The sequence below is a fragment of the Hypanus sabinus genome, chromosome 2 (genome assembly GCF_030144855.1).
Source record: "Hypanus sabinus isolate sHypSab1 chromosome 2, sHypSab1.hap1, whole genome shotgun sequence".
Lineage (NCBI taxonomy): Eukaryota > Metazoa > Chordata > Chondrichthyes > Myliobatiformes > Dasyatidae > Hypanus > Hypanus sabinus.
Genome location: NC_082707.1, coordinates 174,988,621 through 175,014,280, shown reverse-complemented (window position 1 = coordinate 175,014,280; position 25,660 = coordinate 174,988,621). Strand labels below are relative to the sequence as shown.

Sequence of the window (25,660 nt, the reverse complement as noted above, 5' to 3'; positions counted from 1 at the left end):
AGAAGAAGTATAACCCTTTAAAGTCTGGACTGCCCAAAAATGCAGAAATTTCTAGACAACCCAGACTGCAAAGAGTTAACCGTAATAATTTTGATTGAATTTAATTGCTTTTAATTAATGAGCAAACAATACTTTCACAGCAGTTGCATATATACAGATCTGTATATCTCTGTATATATGTACAGTGGCATGCAAAAGTATGGGCACCCCTGGTCAAAATTTCTGTTACTGTGAATAACTAAGTGAGTAGAAGATGAACTGATCTCCAAAAGTCATAAAGTTAAAGATGAAACATTCTTTTCAACATTTTAAGCAAAATTAGTATATTATTTTTGTTTTGTACAATTTTAGAATGAAAAAAAGGAAAGGAGCACCCCAAGAAATTTGAGCTCTTAGATAACTTTTACTAATGTCTCAGACCTTAGTTAGCTTGTTAGTGCTATGGGTTGTTTACAGTTATCATTAGGAAAGGCCAGATGATGCAAATTTCAAAGCTTTATAAATATCCTGACTCCTCAAACCTTGTCCCAACAATCAGCAGCAATGGGCTCCTCTAAGCAGCTAGCTAGCACTCTGAAAATTAAAATAAATGATGTCCACAAAGCAGGTGAAGGCAATAAGAAGATAGCAAAGTGTTTTCAGGTAGCCATTTCCTCAGTTCATAATGTAATTAAGAAATGGCAGTTAGTTAGCAGGAACAGTGGAGGTTGAGGTCTGGAAGACCAAGAAAACTTCCTGAGAGAACTGCTCACTGGATTGCTAGAAAGGCAAATCACAGCCCCCATTTGACTGCAAAAGACCTTCAGGAACATTTAGCAGATTCTGGAGTGGTGGTGCACTGTTCTGTGCAGCGACACCTGCACAAATATGACCTTCATGGAAGAATCTTCAGAAGAAAACCTTTCCTGCATCCTCACCACAAAATTCAGCATCAGAAGTTTGCAAAGGAACATCTAAACAAGCCTGATGCATTTTGGAAACAAGTCCTGTGGACGGATGAAGTTAAAATAGAACTTTTTGGGTATGTTTGGAGAAAAATGGGTGCAGAATTTCATGAAAAGAACACCTCTCCAACTGTTAAGCACGGGGGTGGATTGATCATGCTTTGGGCTTGTATTGCAGCCAGTGGCACAGGGAACATTTCACTGGTAGAGGGAAGAATTAATTGAATGAAATACCAGCAAATTCTGGAAGCAAACATCACACCGTCTGTAAAAAAGCTGAAGATGAAAAGAGGATGGCTTCTACAACAGGATTATGATCCTAAACACACCTCAAAATCCACAATGGACTACCTCACAAGGTGCAAGCTGAAGGTTTTGCCATGGCCCTCACAGTCCCCTGACCTAAATATCATTGAAAACCTGTGGACAGACCTCAGAAGAGCAGTGCATGCAAGACGGCCCAAGAATCTCATAGAACTAGAAGCCTTTTGCAAGGAAGAATGGGCGAAAATTCCCCAAATAAAAATTGAAAGACTCTTAGCTGGCTACAGAAAGCATTTACAAGCTGTGATACTTGCCAAAGGAGGTGTTACTAAGTACTGCCCATGCAGGGTGCCCAAACTTTTGCTTTGGGCCCTTTTCCTTTTTTGGTATTTTGGAACTGTAAAAGATGGAAATAAAAGAAGTAATCTTGCTTAAAATATTAAAGAGATGTGTCATCTTTAACTTTATGCCTTTTGGAAATGAAGTCATCTTTTACTCGCTTAGCTATTCATAGTAACAGAAATTTTGACCGGGGTGCCCAAACTTTTGTATGCCACTGTATATATACACACATTTGTATATTTAAGAATTTTAATAATCTTAGCCTGATTTTATTTTTGCTTTTATGATCATTTATTCCAGAGTAGTATGATCAAATTAAGAGCAAGAGAATTGAAAGTTGCTGTTTAAAATTCAACATTTCAAAAACATTAGTTTTTAGCACAATATGAGTTTAATGGTGATTAATGAAATCTTTAAAATCACACATAATTTCAGAGAAGAAAACTGAAAACTACTGCAGAAACATTTCTAGGAGTGGTAGAGTGGAAAAACCATTGAAAACAGTACAATTTTATTGCTAATTTAACTATTATTCAAATCACTAACTCAAAAACTATTCGGTTAACAAGATTTAATTTGTAATTTTTCTGATGATTGAGAAAATGGCAGAGGATCATCAAATTTTCTATCACTACATGATATATTACACTCTAGGATACAAGGGGTCACTTCAAATACTTTTTTTAAAATTTTGTGGCATTTTGCAAATTAGACATGATTTGAAATGGAATGCTCAGAAAGCCATCACAAATTTTTTTAAAGACAAATTACACCCAACTAATTTGACAGGATTTTTAAAATGAAATAAGAGCAGGTTGATGAAGGAAACGTATTTGATAAGGTGCCACATCATAGGTTTGACACTAAGATTAAAGCCATGGAATACCAGCACATAATAGAAAATAGATTAAAGAAGAAAAGTACCAAAATACTTTTTTTTAAAAACTGAAGGAAAGAGTACACACAAAATGCAGGAAGAACTCAGCAGGTATGTATGTATACCAGTACAGGGAACAATTTGCAAATACACAGATTAAAAGGCATAATAAACTGTGAGAAGGATAGTAATTAGTGGAATTGGGCAAAACTAGATGATTCAGTAAATGTGCAAATTTCGTTGAAAGAGGCACACTGAAAAAGTACTGCAAAGTCAATTGAGTTTATTATCACATGATCAAGTACGTATCTGTATGGGGCAGTAGAAAACTTACACCATCATAACAGGCACATAGCATCATTAGGAAAATAAACTGTAGTTATCAGAATGAAAAGAATATGCAGGATTCTGGGGAGCGGGCAGGCAGATGGGAGTAGACAGATTACTTTTACACAGAATTAGTTTGGACATGAAGAACCAATGGATAATGGAACAATTTTAACATTGTGATATTGTTCCATTTAATTGAGTCAGCATGATATGTTTAGTGTAGTACTTTAAATATTATAGCAGCATGAGTACTTATTTAATAAATGTTCCAATTCTTTAACTGCAGGTGGCCATCGTTAATATAATGCAATCAAAGGATAATACTCAAACATGGGAAAGTCTGCAGATGCTGGATATCCAAAGCAACACACATAAAATGCTGGAGGAGTTCAACATATCAGCCAGCATCGATAGAAAAGAATAGTTGACATTTCAAGGCAAAACCCATCTTCAGGACTGAGTAGGGGGAAGATGAAAGAATAAAAAAGGTGGGGGGGGGGGGGAGAGGAACAGGCTAGCTGGAATGTGATAGGTGAAACCAGATGGGTGGGGAAGGTCAAGGGCTGGAGAAGAAAGAAACTTTCTCACTGTTTCCTCTGTTACCATCAGGTAGAAGATGTAAAAGCCTGAAGGCACACACTTAGCGATTCAGGAACAGCTTCTGCCCCTCTGCCATCCAATTCCTAATTGGACATTGAAGCTTCGGACACTACCTCACTTTTTTAATATATAGTATTTCTGTTTTGCACATTTAAAAAAATCTATTCAATATATGTAATTGATCTACTTGCTTATTTATCATGTTTTATTTCATTTATTTTTTCTCTCTCTGCTAGATTATGAATTGCATTGAACTGCTGCTGCTAAATTAATAAATTTCACATCACATGCCAGTGATAATAAACCTGATTCTGACAGGGGAGGAGAGAGGACAATAGGAGAAAGGGAAGGAGGGGCAAATCCAGGGAGAAGTAATAGGCAGGTGAGAAATGGTGAAAGGTCAGACTGGGGAATGTGGGGGGAGGGGGGGGGAGAATTTGATCACTGGAAGATGAAATTGATATTCATGCCATTAGATTGGAGGCTACCCAGACAGAATACAAGGTGTTGCTCCTCCATCCAGAGCGTGGGCTCTCATCTTGGCTCAAGAGGAGACTATGGATTGACATATTGGAACTGGAATGGGAAACTGAATTAAAATGTTTGGCCACTGGGAAATCCCGCTTGTGGCAGATGGTGCAGAGGTGCTCAATAAAGTGGTCCCCCAGCTTGTGACGAGCCTCACGAGATTTGCAGGTGATTTGTTGCCTGACCTGGAAGGACTGTTTGGGGTCGCTGAATGAAGGTGGGTAAGGAGGCGAATGGGAAGGTGTTGCACTTGGGCCGCTTGCATGGATAAGTAGCTGGAGGGAGGTTACTGGGGAGGGATGAATGGACAAGGGAATCGCGGAGGGAACAATCTCTGTGGAATGCCATGGGGTAAAGATATGTTTAGTGGTAGGATCATGCTTAAGGCCTGTAGAAACATAGCCCAATCTGATTTGTGGTATCATTCACCACCATGTGGACATCTATATTTTCAAGGATTATTTTTATTTGAAGAGATGGTGCAGGAGATACTTGTTTTTGTACTTCAAAGACAATGGTACGTTCTATGAAATGATTATCAAATACATAATAATGACCTAATTGGAGCTATTTAATGCAACCAATCCTGACATTGTCATCCTATACATATCAATATCAGCTTTTGTTTATCCTTCTTCTTTTATTGTTCAACTTCAAGCCCTTACCTACTTTATACATTTCTCCATATCAGTCTCTAGTTTTCTGCAGAAATGGAGTATAGGACCACTGGCTCCTATCGCTTAAAACTACTAATTTTCTCATTTATTCTGTCTCTTTTGCATTTACTCTAAATAATTTCATGTTCATCAGACAGCTCCTAAGTCTAAAATGTCCATCTTCTTCCTTGGCTGAGGCTTTCTCTTACCAACCATGCATAAAGCCCTTGCACATACTGTATATTCTTCATACTCTATCAGCTTATACAAATGGCGGATCTTACTTCAATTCAATTTCCATTTAGTCTTTGGCACTTCAGTGAATAATTTTGCTCTCAAGATTCCATATATTATACCTACAGTCCTGTGCAAAAGTCTTAGGCACATATATACAGCTAGGGTGCCCAAGACTTTTGTACAGTACTGTAGTAAATGTATGTATTGCACTGTACTGCTGCAAAAAAAATTAATTTCAGGACATGTAAGTGATGGGTCTCTACTGTGGACTGAGAGTGGGAAGGGGGCAGGGAGAGGGGAGGGAGTGGGAAACACCAGAGAGACATTCTGTAATGATCAATAAACTAATTGTTTGGAATTAAATGACCTTGCCTGGTGTCTTAAAGCTGGGTGTGTCTGCACCCATGTCACCCCGCCCCATCTCTGGCACTTCTCCTGTGCCACCGGTCCCACAACCCTCCCACTGCACTCCACCCTCACCATTCCCATCATCCTTTATTCTCACCAGATTTACAAACTGACTCTCTACTTCATGTTGACAAATACAGTACTGTGCAAAAGGTATTTAATAAAATTTAGGAAGTTATGTACAGAACATACTCCAGCGTGAAATTTCAGACTAGCTTGATGTCTCCTATTCCTAATTGGGACTCAGCAATTAATTTTTTATTCAGATTCAAAACTAAGTCAGTGATCATATTCACTCAAACAAATTCAAAATAATCATCAGGAACTGTGTCTCTGCTTAGACTCTAGGACCCCCAGTTGGAAAAATAACAATAAAACTTTAAAGTTTTTCTAATCCATCCATATTCAAAGCTGAAAAAACTTGATCTAGTCAAGATATTATTTTAATATTGCGTTTTATGTCATTCACATAGGAACATTTCCAAGAAATGTTCCATGAAGCAGGTCAGGTGACAGTTCTCTTGGTGGGTAAGCCTTGCAGAAACAGTGACCACAATTCTCAGACCACAGCCTAGGACAGGGATAGGAGCAGATGGCATGGGAAGTATTTAACTGGAGGAATTATGATGCTATTTGACAAAAACTTGGGAGCGTAACTAGAAAAGGATATACTCAGGGAAATGCAAAATGGAAATGAAGACATTAATCAGACAGCACTTGCATGGGATTCTGGATAGGTTTGTCTCATTGAAGCAGGGAAAGAAAGTAGGGTGAGGCAACCATGGCTGACAAGAGATGTAGAACATTTTGTAAAGAAGTAAAAGGAAGCTTACTTAGGGTTTAGGAAACAAGAATAAGTCAGGGCCAGAGAGTTACAAGGTAGCCTGGAATCAGCTTAAGAATGGACTTAGGAGAGCCAGAGAAGGTGTTAGCAAGTAGGAATAAGGAACACTCCAAGTTGTTCTACATGCATGTGATGAATAGACGAGTGATTAGACCGACCAGGAATAGAAGAGAAAATGTGTCTGGAGTCGGAAACAGTAGGGGAGGTCTTTAATAAATACTTTGCCCCAGTGTTCATCAGTGAGAGGGACCTTGACATTTGTGAGGACAGTGTGAAACACTTCAATATGTTCGAATATGTTGTTGTTAAGAAAGAGGATGTGCTGGAACCTTTGGAAAACATTAGGATAGATAGTCACTGAAGCCAGATGGAATATATTCCAGGATACTATGGGAAGTGCGGGAAGAGATCGCCATGCCTTTGGCAATGACCTGTGTCATCACTGGCCACGTAAGTAGTACCCGACGACTGAAGGATGGCAAATATTATTCCTTTGTTCAAGAATGGGTGTAGGGATAACCCTGGGAATTATAGACTAGTATGTCTTCCTATAGTGGTAGGCAAATAATTGAAGTTTCTAGAGACAGGATTTAAAAGCATTTGGAAAAGGAAGGTCTGATCAGGGATAGTCAGCATGGCTTTGTGAGGGGCAGCACGTGTATCACCTCACAAGCTGATTGAACTCTGAGGATGGGACAATGCACATTAAAGGTAGAGCAGTGGATGTGAGTATATGGATTTTAGTAAGGCAAAATTGGATATGGTTCCTATGGTAGACTGATTCAGAAAGTCAGGAGGCATGGGATCCAGGGATGCTTGTGAGAATTTATTATTGGGCTGTCTACAGAAGGGAGAGGTTGGCTGTAGATACAGCATATTCTGCCTGGAGGTGGTGACCAATGGGGTTCTTGGCAGTATAGGAGAACAGAGGGATCTTGGGGCCCGTGTCCATAGATCCCTCAGTTAACAAGGTGGCCTTCATTACTTAGTTGGCAGATTGAGTTTAAGAGTCGTGAGGTAATGTGGCAGCTCTATCAGACCTGGTAAATCCACAGTGTTAAGTTCTGGTCACCTCATTATAGGAATGATGTAGAAGCTTTAGTTTGTGCAAAGGAGGTTTACCACAACGCTACCTGGATTAAAAAACTTGTCTTTTGAGGTGAGGTTGAGTGAGCTAGAGCTTCTCTTTTTGGAATGAAGGAGGGTGAGAGGTGACTTGACAGAGGTACTAGATGATAAGAGGCACAGATCGAGTGGATAGCAGAGACTTTTCCCTAGGGTGGAAATAGTTACTATCAGGGGTCATAATTTTAAGGTGACTGGATGAGGTTTTTTTTAAAAAACACAGACTGGTGAGTGCATGTAACACCCTGCCAGTGGTGGTGGTAGAGGCAGATACATTACTGACATTTAAGAAACTCTTAGAGACACATGGACATTAGAAAAAAAAAGTGAAAGGCTATGTAGGAGGGAAGGATTAAATCAATCTTAGTGTAGGTTACAGCATAACATTGTGGGCCGAATGCCGGTATTGTGCTGTGGTGTTCTATGTTTTATGTTCTAAATGTGAAAGTATTATGGCACCTGGCATTTATTTTCAGCATATTTAACTTATACTTCAAAAATTATTGAATAGGGGTAAGAAACAGCATCATATAGCATGGGAACAGGCCCTATGATCCAATTTTCTCATGCCGATCACCATGCAGACTCATTTCCCTGTATTTGGTCCATTTCACTAACCCTGCCAAGTCCTGCCCTTCACATTAACAGGAACATGTCACAGAGAGACATTCAGCAAATAGAAAGGGAACTGTTAGAAATTAAGGTTCCTTTTGGAACTAACAATACAAGTAGGAGTCCAAAAGGCAGAGTTTTACAAATTTAAGAGAAAGTTAATGATCAAGAGCTTGAAGGTTGTAATACCTGATTTACTTCCAACAGCAGATGCTAATGAATTCAGAAAGTAGAAGATAAGGTATCTAAATGTGTGGTTGGGCAAATGCTCCAGAAAGAAGGTATTCAGCATCCAGGAGCACAGAAGTCAGTTCTGGGGACTGCGAAAAGCCACATAGGTGAAACCCATGTTTTCATTGGATGTTAACTCCTACTAAAGGAGGAGATAAATCTGGCATTGCACAGGGGTGATGCAATATCGAGGAGGAATAAGGTACATTAAAAGTAAAGAATGATAAACAATAGAACAAATAACAGCATAAAGGCAGTAAAATAGATAGAGGACAGAACAAATTGAGAATGTTAAAAGCATGGAAGATGCTTAAAACACTCAATAGGACAGGCAGCACCAATTGAAAAAGAAACAATTTTTGAGTTCAGGGATCCTTCATCAACTTATCTGACAAGAAATTAACTGTTACACTTTCCACTAATGCTGCCTGACCTAGTAAGTGTTTCTAACATTTTTTTTGTTTTTAGTTTAGATTTCTGGGACATGTGTTCTTTTTTAACCAGGACACAACTTCATTACACATGGTCAAATTGTTTCTTGAAGTCAAGGGTAAGCACACCCACCTTGCCTCTGCAACTAATCTCTTGTGGACCAAAGCTGTTAAGAGGTCAGGACCAAAGTGACACTAGATCTGGGAAAAGCACAGCAGACTGAAAATGTAACAACCCTATTCAAAAAGATAAAGTAGAACTAACCTAACAATCATTGGCTAGTGTGGAGAAGGATTGCCTATTTGATGAAGTATCACATAATGGTTTTATTGAGTGTATCACCACTTAAATACTTTGTAGTGTGGTCACTGTTGCAATGGATAAAACATTGTACAATTTACAAATAGCGAACTACCCACAAACAGCTGTGTAACTATGATCAGAAATTTTGATTTATTTATTATATTATCTAAAGGATAATACAAAATATATCTGCAAAATCCCCTACATTTCTTCCTAGTCCCTGAGAAAGCAAACAGCTTTAATGTAATGACCAACTGAAAAAAGGCACCTTCAACAATGAAAGTGCAATTTCTCAGCTGGTCCTTAAATTAAGGAGACTCCCAACATCAACTTAGATTTTCGTGTCCAACTCTTTTTTCCTGAAGGGTGGGAAATAAATAGTGGAATCCTCCAAGTGTCAAAATTCATATCCTATTTTATCAGTGTTCTGAAGTAAAGAAGAGAATTTTTAAAGTGGCTAGCTGAGCTTCAATTACAGTGTTGTCTGTAATTATCAGTTACAGACATATGAAGAATCATGAGGCATTAGGGAGGAGCAGGACCGATTCACTACCATGAAGCAAGTACAAAGGAACTCAACTATTTGAAGAGCATAGATAAGCTAGCATTCTTTCTCCATAGCAGAGAAGTTTAAGGGGAGATCATAAGGTACATTATAAAATGGGAGTGAATTTTATGGGGTCAGTAGTTAGAGGGTATAGATTTAAAATAATTGGTAAAAGAACCAAGAGAATAAATGAGAGGGTTATGATCTAGAACAGAAGACTGATGTTATTAGATTCCATAAGAAGGCTCTGTGGCGACCCACTTCCCAGCGCACTCGAACCGGCTCACAAATCGGCGCGCGCCGGCATTGAGGCCAGTCCCAAAAAGGGCGCTAAGTCTGCTTCACCAGCAAGGGGAAAAGCCTGCGCGTGGGATGGGACTGTGAATACGCGCCCCCTACAGCATTCCCACCCGGGGAGGGCGGGATCAGGAAGGCTTAAAAGCGAGGCCGCGAAGTTCGAATAAATCTCTTTTACAACTGCAGTTCTTCGACTACGTGTTGTTATTTCAGCGCTGTGTGTAGCACACCGCTACAATTGGTGACCCCGACGGCCCAAACGATATTTGAGCCGAAGATGAACGACGCCACATCTGTTCATGCAGTTTCGTTAAACGACCTCACCTATGGTTCCAGCAAGCAGAAGCCCAATTCCACATTCGGCAGATAACCTCGGAGGACACGCATTACTACTACGTGGTGAGCTGCCTCGATCAGGAAACAGCGGTCCAGTTTGAGGAGTTCATACAGTCTCCCCCAGAGGACGGCAAATACGCGGAATTCAAAGCCCTGCTCATAAGGACTTTCGGACTCTCATAGCGCGAGCGAGCTGCCCACTTACTGCACCTGGATGGTTTGGGAGACAGACCGCCATCGGCTTTGATGAATGAGATGCTGTCCCTGGCCGGAGGACACAAGCCCTGCCTCATGTTTGAGCAGGCATTCCTGGAGCAGCTGCCCGAGGACATATGCCTGCTGCTGTCTGACGCGGATTTCAGCGACCCCCGGAAGGTGGCAGCTCGGGCAGACTTGCTGTGGAAAGCCAAGGAGAGTGGGACACCTGTCGCACAGATCACCAGGCCACGCTCCCAGCAGCAGACCAGACCCGGCCCGGCAGCAGGGCCCACTAACCCCAGAGGGAGGGGTGAGGAGACCAACGAACAATGGTGCTTCTACCACCAGCGGTGGGGCGCAGAAGCCCACCGCTGTAGCCCACCCTGCAAGTTCCCGGGAAACGCCAAGGCCAGCCGCCACTGATGGCTACGGCGGTTGGCCATCGGGATAGCCTCCTGTATGTGTGGGACAAGCAGTTGGGACGCCGCTTTTTGGTCGACAGCGGAGCCGAGATCAGCGTCTTACCTCCAATGAGTTACAACACCCGCAACAGGGCACCAGGTCCCACCCTGAGGGCTGCAAACGGCAGCACAATAAGGACCTACGGCACCCGTACGGTGTGGCTACAGTTCGGCTCCAGCCAGTTCACGTGGGACTTCACACTGGCCACCATAGCCCAACCGCTCCTGGGCGCAGATTTTTTGTGGGCTCTCAGCCTACTGGTTGACCTGCCAAGGAAGAGACTGGTCCATGCCGAGACCTTTCAAACGTTCTCCCTGGGTGAAGCCCAGTTGCCAACCCCACACCTAGACTCCACCAACCTGCCCGACAACGACTTCACCAGAGTCCTGGCGGATTTCCCATCGGTTCTGGCACAGTACACAGAAGCCATGCCCAGACACGGTGTACAGCACCACATCCCGACCCAGGGACCACCCCTCCACACCCGTGCTCAAAGGCTTCCCCCGGACAAGCTCCGACTGGCGAAGGAGGAGTTCAAGAGGATGGAGGAATTGGGGATCATACAGCGGTCCAACAGCACTTGGGCCTCCCCCCTGCACATGGTGCCCAAAGCATCAGGGGACTGGAGACCATGCGGCGACTACCACAGGCTGAACAAGGCTACAACACCAGACCGCTACCCTGTGCCGCACATACAGGATTTTGCAGCAAACCTGCATGGCGCACGGATCTTCTCCAAAGTGGACCTCATCTGGGGATACCATCAAATACCGATGCATCCAGACGACGTCCCCAAAACAGCACTCATCACCCCTTTCAGCCTTTTCGAGTTCCTCCGCATGCCATTCGGCCTAAAGAATGCCGCACAGACATTTCAGCGGTTAACGGACGCGGTAGGACGCGACCTGGACTTCACTTTCATCTATTTGGACGACATCCTCATAGCCAGCAGCAGTCGTCAGGAGCATCTGTCCCACCTCCGTCAACTCTATGCCCGACTGAGTGAATATGTACTGACAATCAACCCGGCCAAATGCCAGTTTGGGCTCGACACCATCGACTTCATGGGCCAAAGGATTACTAAAGACGGGGCAACCCCTCTGCCTGCTAAGGTAGATGCAGTCCGCCATTTCCCCCGGCCCAACACAATCAAAGGCCTTCAGGAATTCATGGGCATGGTAAATTTCTACCACTGCTTCCTCCCTTCAACTGCCCGAATCATGCGCCCCCTTTTCGCCCTGATGTCGGGTAAGGGCAAGGACATTACCTGGGACAAGGAGTCCGCCGCCATTTTCATTAAAACCAAAGAAGCCTTGGCAAACGCCGCGATGCTAGTGCACCCCAGAATGGACGTCCCTACCGCCCTCACAGTGGAGGCATCTAACACGGCAGTCGGTGGGGTGCTGGAACAACTCATTGAGGGGCGCTGGAAACCCCTGGCGTTTTTCAGCAAACACCTGCGACCACCCAAGCTCAAATACAGTGCTTTTGACCGGGAACTGTTGGCGCTATACCTGGCAATCCGGCATTTCAGGTACTTCTTGGAAGGTAGGCCCTTCACCGCGTTCACGGACCACAAACCGCTTACCTTTCGTTCACAAAAGTGTCCGAATCCTGGTCGTCCCGCCAGCAGCGACATCTGTCCTACATCTCTGAATACACGACGGATGTCCAGCATGTCTCGGGAAAGGACAATGGCGTGGCAGACGCTCTCTCTCGCCCTACCATTCAAGCCCTGTCCCAAGGGGTAGACTATGAAGAATTGGCGGAGGCGCAGCAGGCAGACAAGATCCCAAGTTACAGAACCAGTCTCCGGTTTGCAGCTCCAGAACCTCCCCATAGGCCCAGGTGAGAGGACCCTACTCTGTGACGTCACCACCTGCCAACCGTGCCCCGTCGTCCCGGCAGCGGCGCGTTTTCAACTCCATTCATAAATTAGCGCACCCCTCCATCAGGACAACTGTCCAGATGATCTCCCAACAGGTTCGTTTGGCACGGACTCTGCAAGCAGGTCAGTGAATGGGCCAAAACGTGCATGCACTGCCAAACTGCCAAGGTGCAGTGGCTCACCAAAGCTCTGCCGCAGCAGTTCCACCCCACCCACCGGCATTTCGACCACATTCATGTGGATATCGTGGGCCCCCTGCCAGTGTCGTGTGGAGTGCGGCACTTCCTCACTATCGTGGACCGGTTCACAAGATGGCCAGAGGTGGTCCCGCTCACCGACACCACCTCCGAATCTTGCACCCGGGCACGGATCGCCACCTGGGTATCTCGCTTTGGTGTACTGGCCCACATTACCTCCGACAGAGGCACCTAGTTCACCTCCAGCCTGTGGTCAGCTATGGCCAGCCTTTTGGAGTCACAGCTGCACCACACAACTGCTTACCACCCACAGTCAAACGGACTGGTGAAGCGTTTCCACTGTCACCTGAAGTCAGCTCTCATGGCCCGCCTGAGAGGACCTAACTGGGTGGATGAGCTTCCCTGGGTCCTGCTCGGAATCCGCACGGCACCCAAAGAAGATCTGCGCACCTCGTCAGCCGAGTTGGTGTACAGCGCACCCCTGGTCGTCCCAGGGTAGTTCATACCAGCCCCAAGGGGGCAAGAGGAAGAACCCGCAGCAGTCCTGGGCAGACTACGCGAGAGGCTCGGTAACCTGGCCCCCATACCCACTTTGCAGCATGGGCAGAACCCGACCTGCGTACCCAAAGACCTGCTAAACTGTAAGTTCGTTTTTGTATGACGAAGCGGACATCGGGCACTGCTACAGCGGCCCTACGAGGGGCCGTTTACAGTGATCAGAAACAACGGGTCCACATTCGTGCTGGACACTGGGGGGGGGGGGGGGGGGAGAGAGGTGGTTTTCACGGTGGACCGACTCACACCGGCCCATGTGGACGTGGTGCAGCCGGTCGAGATTCCAGCACCGTGGCGCAGAGGCAGACTTCCCAAACAGAGTCGGCCCAGACTGTGGACATTGGGGGGTGTATCGCCAGTTCTGGGGGGGGGGGGGAGGTTATATGGCGACCCACTTCCCAGCGCACTCAAACCGGCTCACAAATCAGCGCACGCCAGCATTGAGGCCAGTCCCAAAAAGGCTGCCAAGTCTACTTCACCAGCAAGGGGAAAAGCCCGTGCGCGGGACGGGACTGTGAATATGCGCCTCCTACAGCATTCCCGCCCAGGGAGGGCGGAATCGGGAAGGCTTAAAAGCGAGGCCGCGAAGTTCAAATAAATCTCTTTTGCAACTGCAGCTCATCTACTACATGTCGTTATTTCAGCGCTGCGTGTAGCATACCGCTACAGTTCCTAAATTCCTATGGAGTCAAGTTGAGAACTTGAGAAATATTTTGCAGGTTTTTATGGAAAAAGCTAGGTGAAATGGAATAATTCCTTCAAAACGTCAGCACCTGTAGGCTAAGTAGTCTCTTCCATGCTATAATATTTGACAATATAGGATTTAATTTCAATAAATGTTATATATTATCTTTTTACATTAAAGAATTTCTACTAATGATGGCTTTTCAGCCCAGAAATGGCACATTAATAACAAATATTTAGAATTCTTGGCTTGGCATAATGTTACTGGCTTCTATTGATTCTACAAATACAACAAACTTTAATTACTTTAAACTACTAATGCTAAAAGTATAGTACAGTTACTCACACCATCAGCCCTACAAGGATTCAGTCTGTGGTAAACTGCTTCAATAACACTCCGCCTAAAGAAAATAAAAACAGAAGTTTTTCATGTATGCATTCAAGTTGATGTTGACTAAAAATAGCCATCAGTAAAATGAAAAGTGTTTATGTTACAAAATGAGTAATATTTCATTTCTTAAAATAAATTAAGCATTAAAGAATAATTACATTCAAATTGTAAATTTACAAGAAAAGACAGCAGTATTCCACATGCTGGCATGCTCAGCCCAATTAAATATTTGCATCATCCTTTTCCCCAAATTACTTCATTTCCCAGAAATGCTTAAAACAAATTGAGTACCACCTTTGTTAGAATTCTAAACTGTGTAATAATATGTAAAATGTTGAAATGCATAAATAGGGTAGATAGCCAGAGTCAGCTTCCAGTGGTGGGATGCCTAAAACTAAAGTACATAGTCTTAAAGTGAAAGAGAGGAGGTTTAAGAGATCTGAGGAGTAAATGTTTCATACATCTGGAATGAGCTGCCAGATGAAGTGGTTGCAGAAATAGGAACATTTAAGAGGCATCTTGACCATTACTTGAACAAGTTGGGCATAGAGGGATACAAAATTAATGCAGGTAAACAAAATTAGTATAGGTGGTTCACATAGATGCAGTGGGCTGAAAAGCCTATTTCTATGGATTGAATTTATAAAATTCATAATGTTATTTACCAAATGCTGGGTAACCATCAGTTCTTAAAAAAATAGTAACTGAAAAAGCTACTTACTTTTAATCATCACAGGAGGACCTGTATATACACAGCTCCATTTTTGTTGCCTTTGTTTGTTAAGCCATTTTGACCTCATCACTATTCATCTTTTTACTCTTCATGGATTGCAACAGTAATTTAGTTATTATTGGAGTGACTCGTTAAAGGTGTTCCACATACATGGTCATAAAATAATAACCATTATTATTGATGGTCGTCACTTCCAGAATTTTGATTTCTTGACACAGAAAAGGCTACTTGGTTCAAGAAATTGCTATCCCTCACAACAATCCCATTTGTTTGCTAATTACCCCCACATACCCATTAACCCCCCCTCCAGATTTCTCTCACTTACACTAGAGGCAATTTACAGTAGGCAATTAACCTACAAACCTGCATATCTATAGGATGTTCGCAGAAAACAGAGCACTCAAAGGAAATCCCATGGTCACAAGAATGGGCACCCATGGTCACAAGAATGGGCAAACACAATAGATATAGCACTAGAGGCCAGGACTGAAGCTGTAAAAATGGAGTTATTAGGCATCAGCTCCTTCAGTTTCACCACTTACTATACAGGAACCACTTGGGACTGGTTAATTTCCAAATTAAAAATACACCTTAATTTAAGCTACAGTATAAGTAAACATCAATCATACCAAATTTGTTCACCAGAATAAGACATGACACTCCTATCTACCCATTCATTGTCAAGAGAACTGCCTGCAATGACTTCATATTTTCTCTGTGCTACTTCCACTGGAATCTCCCAAGAATACAGTCTTTCAATCCTCCTTGTGTTGTCACCTCATATTTCCTATCTATATCTAGACCTTTAACAGCATCATCCAAAATAGTTAGGCTCATTATGATAGGAGTAAAACAACCCTTTGCCTAACCATACTTAATTCTGTCTGAACAGCAGCCCTTTGGTCTTTACTAAGCTGTAAAAATAGATGACTCAACATCCTGCACAGAATTCACCAAAACCTCTTGCAACAGGTACCTAAACCATGCTTTTCACATGACAAAAAAAAATCCAACCTTCTTGTTGGCAATTTTCTACAGCTGAACCACTTCATACACAATGTTAATGTTCTACTAATCCTAAAATAAACTTCTGGTTAATAATCACTCCAACACAATTCTGTCTTCTTGAAAACCACTGCTAAAACTTTCACTCATGAGTTACCCGAGTTTCAATTCCAAGCCAGCTTCCATTTCCACAGAATGTATCTGAAACTCTGCTATATGTATTCTAGTTTGAAGAATCCATTTTTCAAATCTTCACTGCAAGGATATAATTAACTATGCCAAAGTAGCATTTTTTAATTTTTTGTAACTAACTTATTGCCCTATGTGGTAATCGGCAAATGATTAACACGGCAGTACATAATTTACAAAAGATAGTGACACAGCTTTCTTTTGACATCATACAATGAAGCAAGAACAAATGTCCAAGTCAAATCATTGTGCGACTCGAAGCAGAATCCTATAGCTGATCAGCCCTGGGGGATAGCTACCCTAGTGCTTTTAGGCTGCAGAGTTCACAGATATAGAACAACTTTTAAAGAAGCCATTAAATGTTGCAGCTCAGTATTTTCTCGATTTCACAGCAAAATGTTCAAGTGGTGAATGAAATAAATGCTTAGACTAGAAAATTATCTACCACCTAGTTTGCCCCAAATACCATTACATTTTGAATGTCGCTGAAGCTGCAGTCAATTACAATATCTCAACTTAACTCTGACCCATCCTGACTGTGATAAAGAGATTTGGGAGTTAGGCTGTGAAGTACTTATAGCAACATATTTAATATTAGGTTTGCTTTTGTAACTAGTTTCTGCCAAGTAATCCACAATTTGGCAGTGGGAAAATCTTTCAATGTCAGGGGAGGGTAATTACATTCCTCTTAATGAAGATGGTTATTGCCTGGTATTACTTGCCGCTTATCAGTTTTTGCCTACATATTATCAAATCTTCTTTTAAGTGAATGATTGCATTTTTACTGAAAAGGCAAATGTCACAGAACATCATGGGTGGCACAATGGTGTATAGGGTACCATTAGCCAGAAGGTGGTGAATTTGTGGAATTTATTACCACAGTCAGCTGTGGAGGCTAGTTCATTGGGTGTACTTAAGGTAGAGCTCGATAGGTTCTTGATTGGACATGACATTAAAGTTTATGGGGAGAAGGCTGGGGAGTGGGGTTGAGGAGGGGAAAAAAGGATTAGCCATGATTGAATGGCGGAGCACTCGATGGGCCAAATGGCCTAATTCTGCTCCTAACTCTTATGGTCTTAAAATGCTATCAAACTGTGAGCAACCCAAGTTCAATTCGCTGCTATAAGAAGACTGTGCAATCTCCCAGTGACTACATGGGTTTCCTCCCACACCCCAAAGATGTACAGGTTAGTAGGCTAATTGGTCACATGGGTGTAATTGGGTGGTGCGGGCCTACTGCCATGCTGTATTTCTTAAAAAATGTATCTCATTTTCTAATTATCTATGAACAGAAATTCTTTTGACATTATCATGAAGGGAACATCACTGAGAACAGCCAAATTCTTAATCTTCAGACACACCTGCAGCAAGTTCCAAAGTCAAGATGCTTTGCCTCCAACAAATGCAACAATTTTTCTTTGCTTTTTATGTCTCTCCAGCCAATACATATGGACATACGAATTCAGAGCAGCAAAGAATAGGTCACTAGGCCACTTGAACCTGTGCCACCTCTTAACAAAATCAACACTAATGCAACTGTAATCTCATGACTACTTTTCTGTTTACCCACAGTATCTCTTTACCCCTTTTTCGTGAATCAAATTATCTCTAAATATTCAATGATTCTGCTTTCATCACATTCTTTTCCTCACACCCCCCCCCCCCCACCGGCATACCTCCCCACTATATAAGAAAGCAAAGGACAAAGACTCATGATTCTGAGAGAACAGACTGTTCTTACCTTAATCTTATATAGTTCCAGTGTTTCCACAATAGGAAACCTCCTCTCCCCAAATATCCTGTCAAAATGCCTCATGTTCAAGCATTAATCTATTACCCCTCTTTTGAACTGCTTCTAAAATGTTAACAAACTTCCTTAAAAATGGAAACCAGTAACCTATACAGTATTTTAAATGGCAGTCTAACCAATGCTCTGCAACAATAACAAATTTAATAACCAAGCCTTCCATGCTTTCACCCAGTTATCTAAATTATAAAAAAAATTTGAGCCCCCAGCATTGATCACTGTGGCACACCACTTACTACATCTTGCCAGCAGATGCATTTATTCATACTGTCTCCTTCAAACCAGCTAATCTACCTGTGCCTATATATTACCACTTACATTAGGAACTGTTATTTTCTGCAATAATTGTTGACATGGCATCTATCAAATGCCTTCTGGATATTTTTGATACATCCAACATATTCTCATAAACTACAGCCTGTTCAGTCTTCAAGGAAAATTCAATGAATTGGTTAAATATTATTTCTTTCAAATATTTTTAAGCATCCTGTAATAATAATAGCTTTTTAAATATATTTCATGACAAATATTAAAAATTGTTTCCTGCTTTGTCTTTTTTCCTTTTTGAGAAAACAAATTACTTTAGCTATCTTTCAATCTTATTGTGCCTTTTCCAAATCTAGGCAGTTTTAGAAAGCAATATCAATATATCAGTTGTCTCATTTGTCCCTTCTGTAAAGCACTGGGATGAAATCAGGAAAGAGCAACAATTTATTCAGGATAACATTCTTATTTTAATTTTCACTCTGAGATTCCCCCCCCCCCTTTCATTTCCCCACTTACAACTACTTTTAGAATATTACTTGTATTCTCTATGGTGAAAGCTGATCCACAATGTGAGTTGAATTCTTCTGCCTTTTTTTTGCATTCCACTTATTTCCCTTCTCCGCTTCCCAGCAAACTCTTGTCAATTACAACTTCATTAGAGTTCCCTGATGTCATACACAATGAACAGCTTCTATAAAGTCAAGAGCAGTTAATCTCACCTCAGCTTCAGGGTTTAACTCATTTGTACACATTGGGACAAGGAGGACCAATATGCATGTTACTTGTGAGTAAATGGCACAACTTCTTTTACCAATATTCAAATGATTGAAAGCCAGATAATGTTTGGAATAAAGCATGTTTTTAACTACCTTTCTATCCTGAGTAACTTTCAGGTTTGTTGAGTTAGTGCCAACATTGTAACTGACATTATTTCAGAACTACAGCAAGGATCTTTCTGGACCTGTAGTTTTTACTCTCTTCAGTGTAATTTCCTATCATTAGAAGGATTACTTGCAACTGGCTGAAATCTCAGAAGACTGAGATCATTAGACCATAAGATATAGCAGCAGAATTAGGCCATTTAGCACATCAAGTCTACTCTGCCATTTCATCATAGCTGATCCAACTTTCCTCTCAGCCACAATTTCCTGTCTTCTCCCCATATCCCTGCATGCCTGACCAATCAAGAATCTTATCAACCTCTGCCTTAAATATACATGAAGACTTGGCCTGCATAGCTGCCTGTGGCAAAGAATTCCACTCTCTGGCTAAAGAAATTCCTTATCACTGTTCTAAAATGACACCTCTTTATTCTGAGGCTGTGTGCTCTGGTCTTAAGACTCTCCTACCATAGTAAACATCCTCTCCACATCCACTCTATCAAGGCCGTTCACTATTCGATAGGTTTCAATGAGGTCATCCCGAATTCTTCTGAATTTTAGTGAATACAGGCCCAGAGTCAACCAATGCTCTTCATATGATAAACCATTCAATCCTGGAATCACTTTCATAAATTTCTGTTGAACCATCTCCAGTTTCAGCATATCCTTTCTAAAATAAGGGGGCCAAAACTGCTCACAATACTCCAACTGAGGCCTCAACAGTGCTTTATAAAGTTTCAACATTACATCCTTGGTTTTATATTCCAGTCCTCTTGAAATGAATGCTAACGTTGCATTTGCCTTTCTCACCAGATTTAACCTGCAAATTCACTTTTAGGGAATTCTGCACAAGAACTCCCAAGTCTCTTTGCATCTCAGTTTTTTGTATTCTATCTCCATTTTAAAAAAACCTTTTCATTTATTCTACCAAAGTGCATGACCATACACTTCCCAACACTGTAGTCCATCTACCATTTCTTTCTCCATTCTCCTAATCTGAATCCTTCTAACGCCCCCTACATCTCCAAAAATACCTGCCCTTCCACCTTATCTTCAACTCATCTGCAAACTTTTCAACAAAGCCATCAATTCCATCATCTAAATCATTGATAAGTAACATAAAAAGAATTGGTCCCAACACAGACCTCTGTGGAACGCAACTAGACACTGGCAGCCAGCCAGAATAGGCTCCCTTTATTCCCACTCTTTGCCTATGCTAGTACCTTTCCTGTAATACCATGGGCTTGTAGCTTGTTAAGCAACCTCATGTGTGGCACCCTGTCAAAGACCTTCTGAAAATCCAAGTGCACAACATTAATCAATTCTTCTTTGTCTACCCTGCTTGTTATTTCTTCAAAAAATCCCAACAGATTTGTCAAGCAAGATTTTCCCTTGAGGAAACCTATTTTATCATGCAGCTCCAAGTACCCTGAAACCTCAGTCTTAATAATTGACTCCAACATCTTCCCAACCACTAAGGTCAGACTAACTGGCCTATTGTTTCCTTTCTTCTGCCTCTCTCCCTTCTTGAAGAGTGGAGCGACATCTGCAATTGGAGACTCTTAAAAGACACCATCACTGACAGAGGAGATATTTACGGTTTCCTCCTCCCTTTAGTTGCTTAATTGAACAGTGATTTCTTGTTCATTCAAAACCCCTTGTCAATCCCAACCTTGAAATGCTAATCCTCATTTATAAATCTAATCTAATCTGCAATTTCCTCCATTCTCTACAACTTCTGAACTCCTAATCTTAGTTTCCTGTGTATCCACTCAATTTTAAGTGCTTCAACACTAGAGTCAACTCCCAAAGATATAGGTTTTGGTACAGTACTCCACATTTCTATTCTCCTTCAAGACTTTCCTCAAGGCAATCAGGCACACACAGTATCTGAATGTTTATGCTTCTCAATGTTAAATTTTGTTTAATAACTTTCACGTGAAGCACTTTGGAAAATATCATTATTAAAATGAAAATGCTTTTTTTGTTATTTTACCTTAATTACTACAACTTCAAAGTTCCTATCGGGCATTACTGTTCAGTTTCACATGTAGTATTGGAGATAGCTCTCTGATGCTTAAAGTTTGCTGAACCCTTTCATTTCTCGAAATATAGTAACTACTAACTTCAGTTTAATAAATTAAGGAGGTGGCAATTGGTCAAGGTTTCTGCTCTGATATCTAACTAACAACTACAATATATATAACCTGATGAGATTTGGATCTGATGTGATACTCTTTAACCTACTAAATATTGAAAGGCCTATCGTGTAGACAATGAGCAGCTGTCTCCAATAATAGGGGAGTCTAGGACCAGAGGAACAGCCTCAGAATACAAGGACACCCCTTTGGAACAGAGATGTAGGACATTTCCTGAGCCAGATGGTGGTAAAACTGTGGATTTCAATGCCACAGACTGCTGTGGAGGTCATGCCATTGAGTATATTTAAAGCAGAGGTTGATAGGCTCTTGGTTAGTACAGGTGTCAAAGGTTATTGGGGGAGGGGGCAGGCAGGAGAATGGGGTTGAGAGGGATAATAAATCAGCCTTGATGGAAAGGCAGAGCTCACTCACTGGGCCAAATGGTCTAATTCTGCTCATATGCCTTATGGTCTTAAGCAGACAGAACCAGAAATTTTGGTGTTCAGTTGGTCTACAACACTATCAAATATTATTAATAAGAAAACTATATTTTAGGAAAAAAATATTTCAGTATTTATAACATTAATTTGTAATCATGTACCAATGAGCAATAATAAAAAAAAACACTTGCAATTAGTTTCTGGGCAAAATTAAAAATAAACTTTCTCACCCCAAAAAATTGTTGGACGAGAATTCATATACTTTTTAAAATTTAATTAGATATATTGGTTCAACTGTCTGCCTTTCTATTTAGAATAACCAGAAAGAATGTTTGGTGTACCTGATTGCATGTTGGCAAACAAATTTATTAGGGGTTAATATATACCAACATGAACATGTACCTCATTTACCCATGTGAACATCAGGCTACTTCAATACTATATTCTCAAAAGCTATTCAATTTTCTAAGTAGAGATACAATGCTAGTAATGTCCTGTGTTTGAAATAGATATTCAAAATTATACAATACTGAAATATACAGTACTGTGCAAAGGTCTCAGGCACATATATACAGATGGGGTGCCTAAGACCTTTGCACCGTATTGTAGTAATTTGCATGTATGTATGTATTGACTACACTGCTGCTGCAAAAACACAAATTTCACGATGTTTCTGTGAGTGAAGACAAACCCAATTCTGAAATGGGTCTCTATTGTGGACTGAGAGTGGAAAGCGGGCAAGGAGAGGGGAATCATGGTTGGTAAAAAAGGAAAGGGAAAGGGGAGGGAGCTGGAAGCACCAGAGACATTCTGTAATGATAAATAAACCAACGGTTTGTAATGAAGTGAGCTTGCCTGGTATCTCTGGGTGAGTGTGTATACACCTGCCATCACCCCCCATTCCTTCTCCACCACCTGTCCCAAACCCTTCCATGGTGCTCCACCCTCACCATTCCCAACATCCTTGGCTCCTGCCAGATTCACAAACTCACCCTCTGCCCACTTTGAAATAAATACAGTATTGTGCAAAAGTCTTAGGCAGCCTAACTATATATACATGCCCAAGACTTTTACACAATACTGTATGGAACTCATGTTTAGCTAAATTACTTGTAGAGTTCTATGAATTAAAGTTATATTGTTTTTACAATGTACTGGTATCAAATAGCATGCAAATTTCTCAAAGTATTTGCAGAATCCTTTTCATGGGATTTTACACTGCCATTTCGTGATGCTTCTGGCAAAGTTAAAAATGTAATTTTAATTCAATTACATAATTAATCTGTGGTTTAATAGGTTTTAATTGTAAGCTTTAAAACTGTTCAAGAAGCCTGATGCAAAAAGGATACTGCAACTTAAATTATAATTACGGAAGCTTAATAACACTCGTAAATCTAAGTCATCAAGTTTGGTCAGAATTTATAGATGGGAATTTTACATATTTAAGTGAATGCAAAATTTGTTCCATAATGCACATCCAAATTTACAAATCATTTTATTAATCTATCTATAACTTTCAGTATTAGCGTTAAGATGAAATAATCATAAATTGATCTTGCACTGTAAGGGGTTAAAATGGGACTGTTAATCACTATGAAAAAACAAGATTAATCTATGCACACATGCTTTTGGACCATCCATTTATCACATTATTAAAAATAAGATAAATGCTTTTGAAATACAGATTTGCTAAAAGTTCCCTTCCTTTGTCAATAACATCTATTCCCACCATTACAAAATGCAAAATGAGGCAGTGAATTTGTGCTGGTATGGAAAGTTATATATTGCATGCGATTAGCAGCCCCTATTAAGTTCCTTTCTCCAGTGCATATTGATTTTTAAATGTAAGTTATGATTCCACACATTGTGCACTCACTTGCTGGCCAGTTCACCTCCCGGTGGGAGGTTTGGGATGCTCTCCGACGACAAAGCACGCATCATGTGGACTACATCTGGCACCCCCTCAGCACCCTGCTTCTCAAAGATTTCTGGGAAATCAGAAGGACTTGTGGGTCAGTAGAATATGCATTTTAAAACTATGTGAATATAAGAAAATCAAAATTGGAAAAACTATGAGACAAACAACATAGCAGCAACCATGAAAGATCAGTGAATCCTCCGGTAATGATATAGCTTCCCATAAGATATTTGTATTGACAATATTCAACTTATATAACAATGGGATGAATTTTTGAGTACCCAGTTATTAAGGTTCAAAAATAGGACATTTAACAATAGGAGAAAATTTTGAAATCTGACCAATGTTCTAAAAACATGCAACAATTCATGAAAAATTTAACGGATGTATTAAAGCTGCTGGGTTTGAACTGGTATGCATCATTCACCACACAAATTAGCTCTATTTTTAACTAATGAAAAGCGATCCTAACAGAGAAATCTTACTTGTGGGATTTAAAATAGCCTTTAAATAGATTTAGGGAAGTATTCTACAAATGCTTCCTAAAACTTAGTTGTATGAAAAAAAATCAAAGATCTCAGAATTGATTCAGCAAAAGTCTTTATTAGAATAACTTTTTAACATAACTTTATTACTATGACTAACATTATCAGTATACTGTATTTAATCCTACAGGTATAATTTACTATACAAAAATAAAAGATTTACAGCTACTTACTAGCCATATATTTTAAATCATAACTAAACTGCTCAATTTATATATAAGATTATCATTTTGCTAAATTTTTGTGTGCAAACATTAAGCAAGTGACTACATTATATTAATCACCTTTTCGTCACAGTATATGCTTGTAAATACTTTAAGGTCTTATTTGAATGAAGATGTTGAGACAAAATGATAGCAAGACAATTTAGCATCTCATTGTTTCTTCCACAAATAAGACAAATATACTGCTTGTTACCAGAGACATAGGCACAGCCAAGGGAGATTAACTGATGCTGCTACAGAATAAATCTTCAATACAACAGGTATTAATTTTCACAAATTATTATATTTCTTCCACTGTATATGTCTATTGCTTCTATCCATCTGCAGAGTGCCAACTTGTAGCATATTTCACTGTTACCTGAAATATCACTTAGGAAAATACATCATTAAATTACCTGTTATAAAGTACATTATATAACGTCTTTTTAGTTGATTGAAAATCAATCCAATTATTAAAATATATATATCCCCACACACAATCCTTTTTCTTCTTACACTTTGAAAAGACTATAGGAAAAGGAAGATAAAATAAAAATAAATAAAACTTAAGAGAAATTTAAAATTATGCCTGATGGACACCCCAACAATTTAAGGAAAAATCGTACATTTATAAGTTTAACTAATTCCCCTTTAAAAATTAGCTTAATTGGATAATAATTGCACTACGTTCATGAACATGACAGCTTCCAGCGGAAACTTACAAGCTATCAAATTTCCAAGCCTCACTGTCTCAAGGATAAAAAGGAATTAAGTCATGTAATGAAGTTATCTGATCAGCAAATCCGTAATTTGGGTGGTATTTTGGTTCAAATTTATGGTAGGCATCAGTGATTCAGTATGAAATTCAGTTAAATTTAATTTTCTAGATCATATCAAGGTATTATGTAATAATAATAATCAGTTCAAAAGTGTGCATAACTGATACACAATGGAATTACTGCCATGCAATGCAACTGTTAGTATACATTTGACATCACATCATAGCATACAACTGCATTCTGTATCATTCATAAATGCACACCTCTTCATTTGCTTGTAATGTTCAAATTATTTATGACAATGCCCAGCAGTCTCTATGCCATCTTAATGTAATTAAATAGAATTCATATTCTGTTCAGTTGATACATTTAAGGAAGTTACTTATCAAAGAATGAAAAAGGATTACTAATATTTGGAATATAGTTTGTAACCTGTACTAAAAGGAAATTTATTGTGGAGTTAA

At 40.5% G+C, this 25,660-nt stretch overlaps 1 protein-coding gene across 7 annotated transcripts in view; it reads right to left on the bottom strand.

The window, feature by feature from the left end:
• The window catches only part of ppm1aa (protein phosphatase, Mg2+/Mn2+ dependent, 1Aa), a 60,926-nt gene that overhangs the window by 16,730 nt on the left and 18,536 nt on the right, over positions 1–25,660 (bottom strand). For 4 of the 7 annotated variants that reach the window (XM_059959847.1, XM_059959841.1, XM_059959862.1 and 1 more), the window contains 2 exons: positions 23,628–23,739; positions 14,244–14,298 (listed from right to left, as the gene is read on the bottom strand). In XM_059959847.1, the coding sequence (XP_059815830.1) occupies positions 14,244–14,298; positions 23,628–23,739 (167 nt within the window). Of the gene's footprint in view, positions 1–2; positions 66–14,243; positions 14,299–23,627; positions 23,740–25,660 lie in introns of those variants that run through there. The other 3 variants (XM_059959869.1, XM_059959882.1, XM_059959853.1) reach the window with 2 other exon arrangements.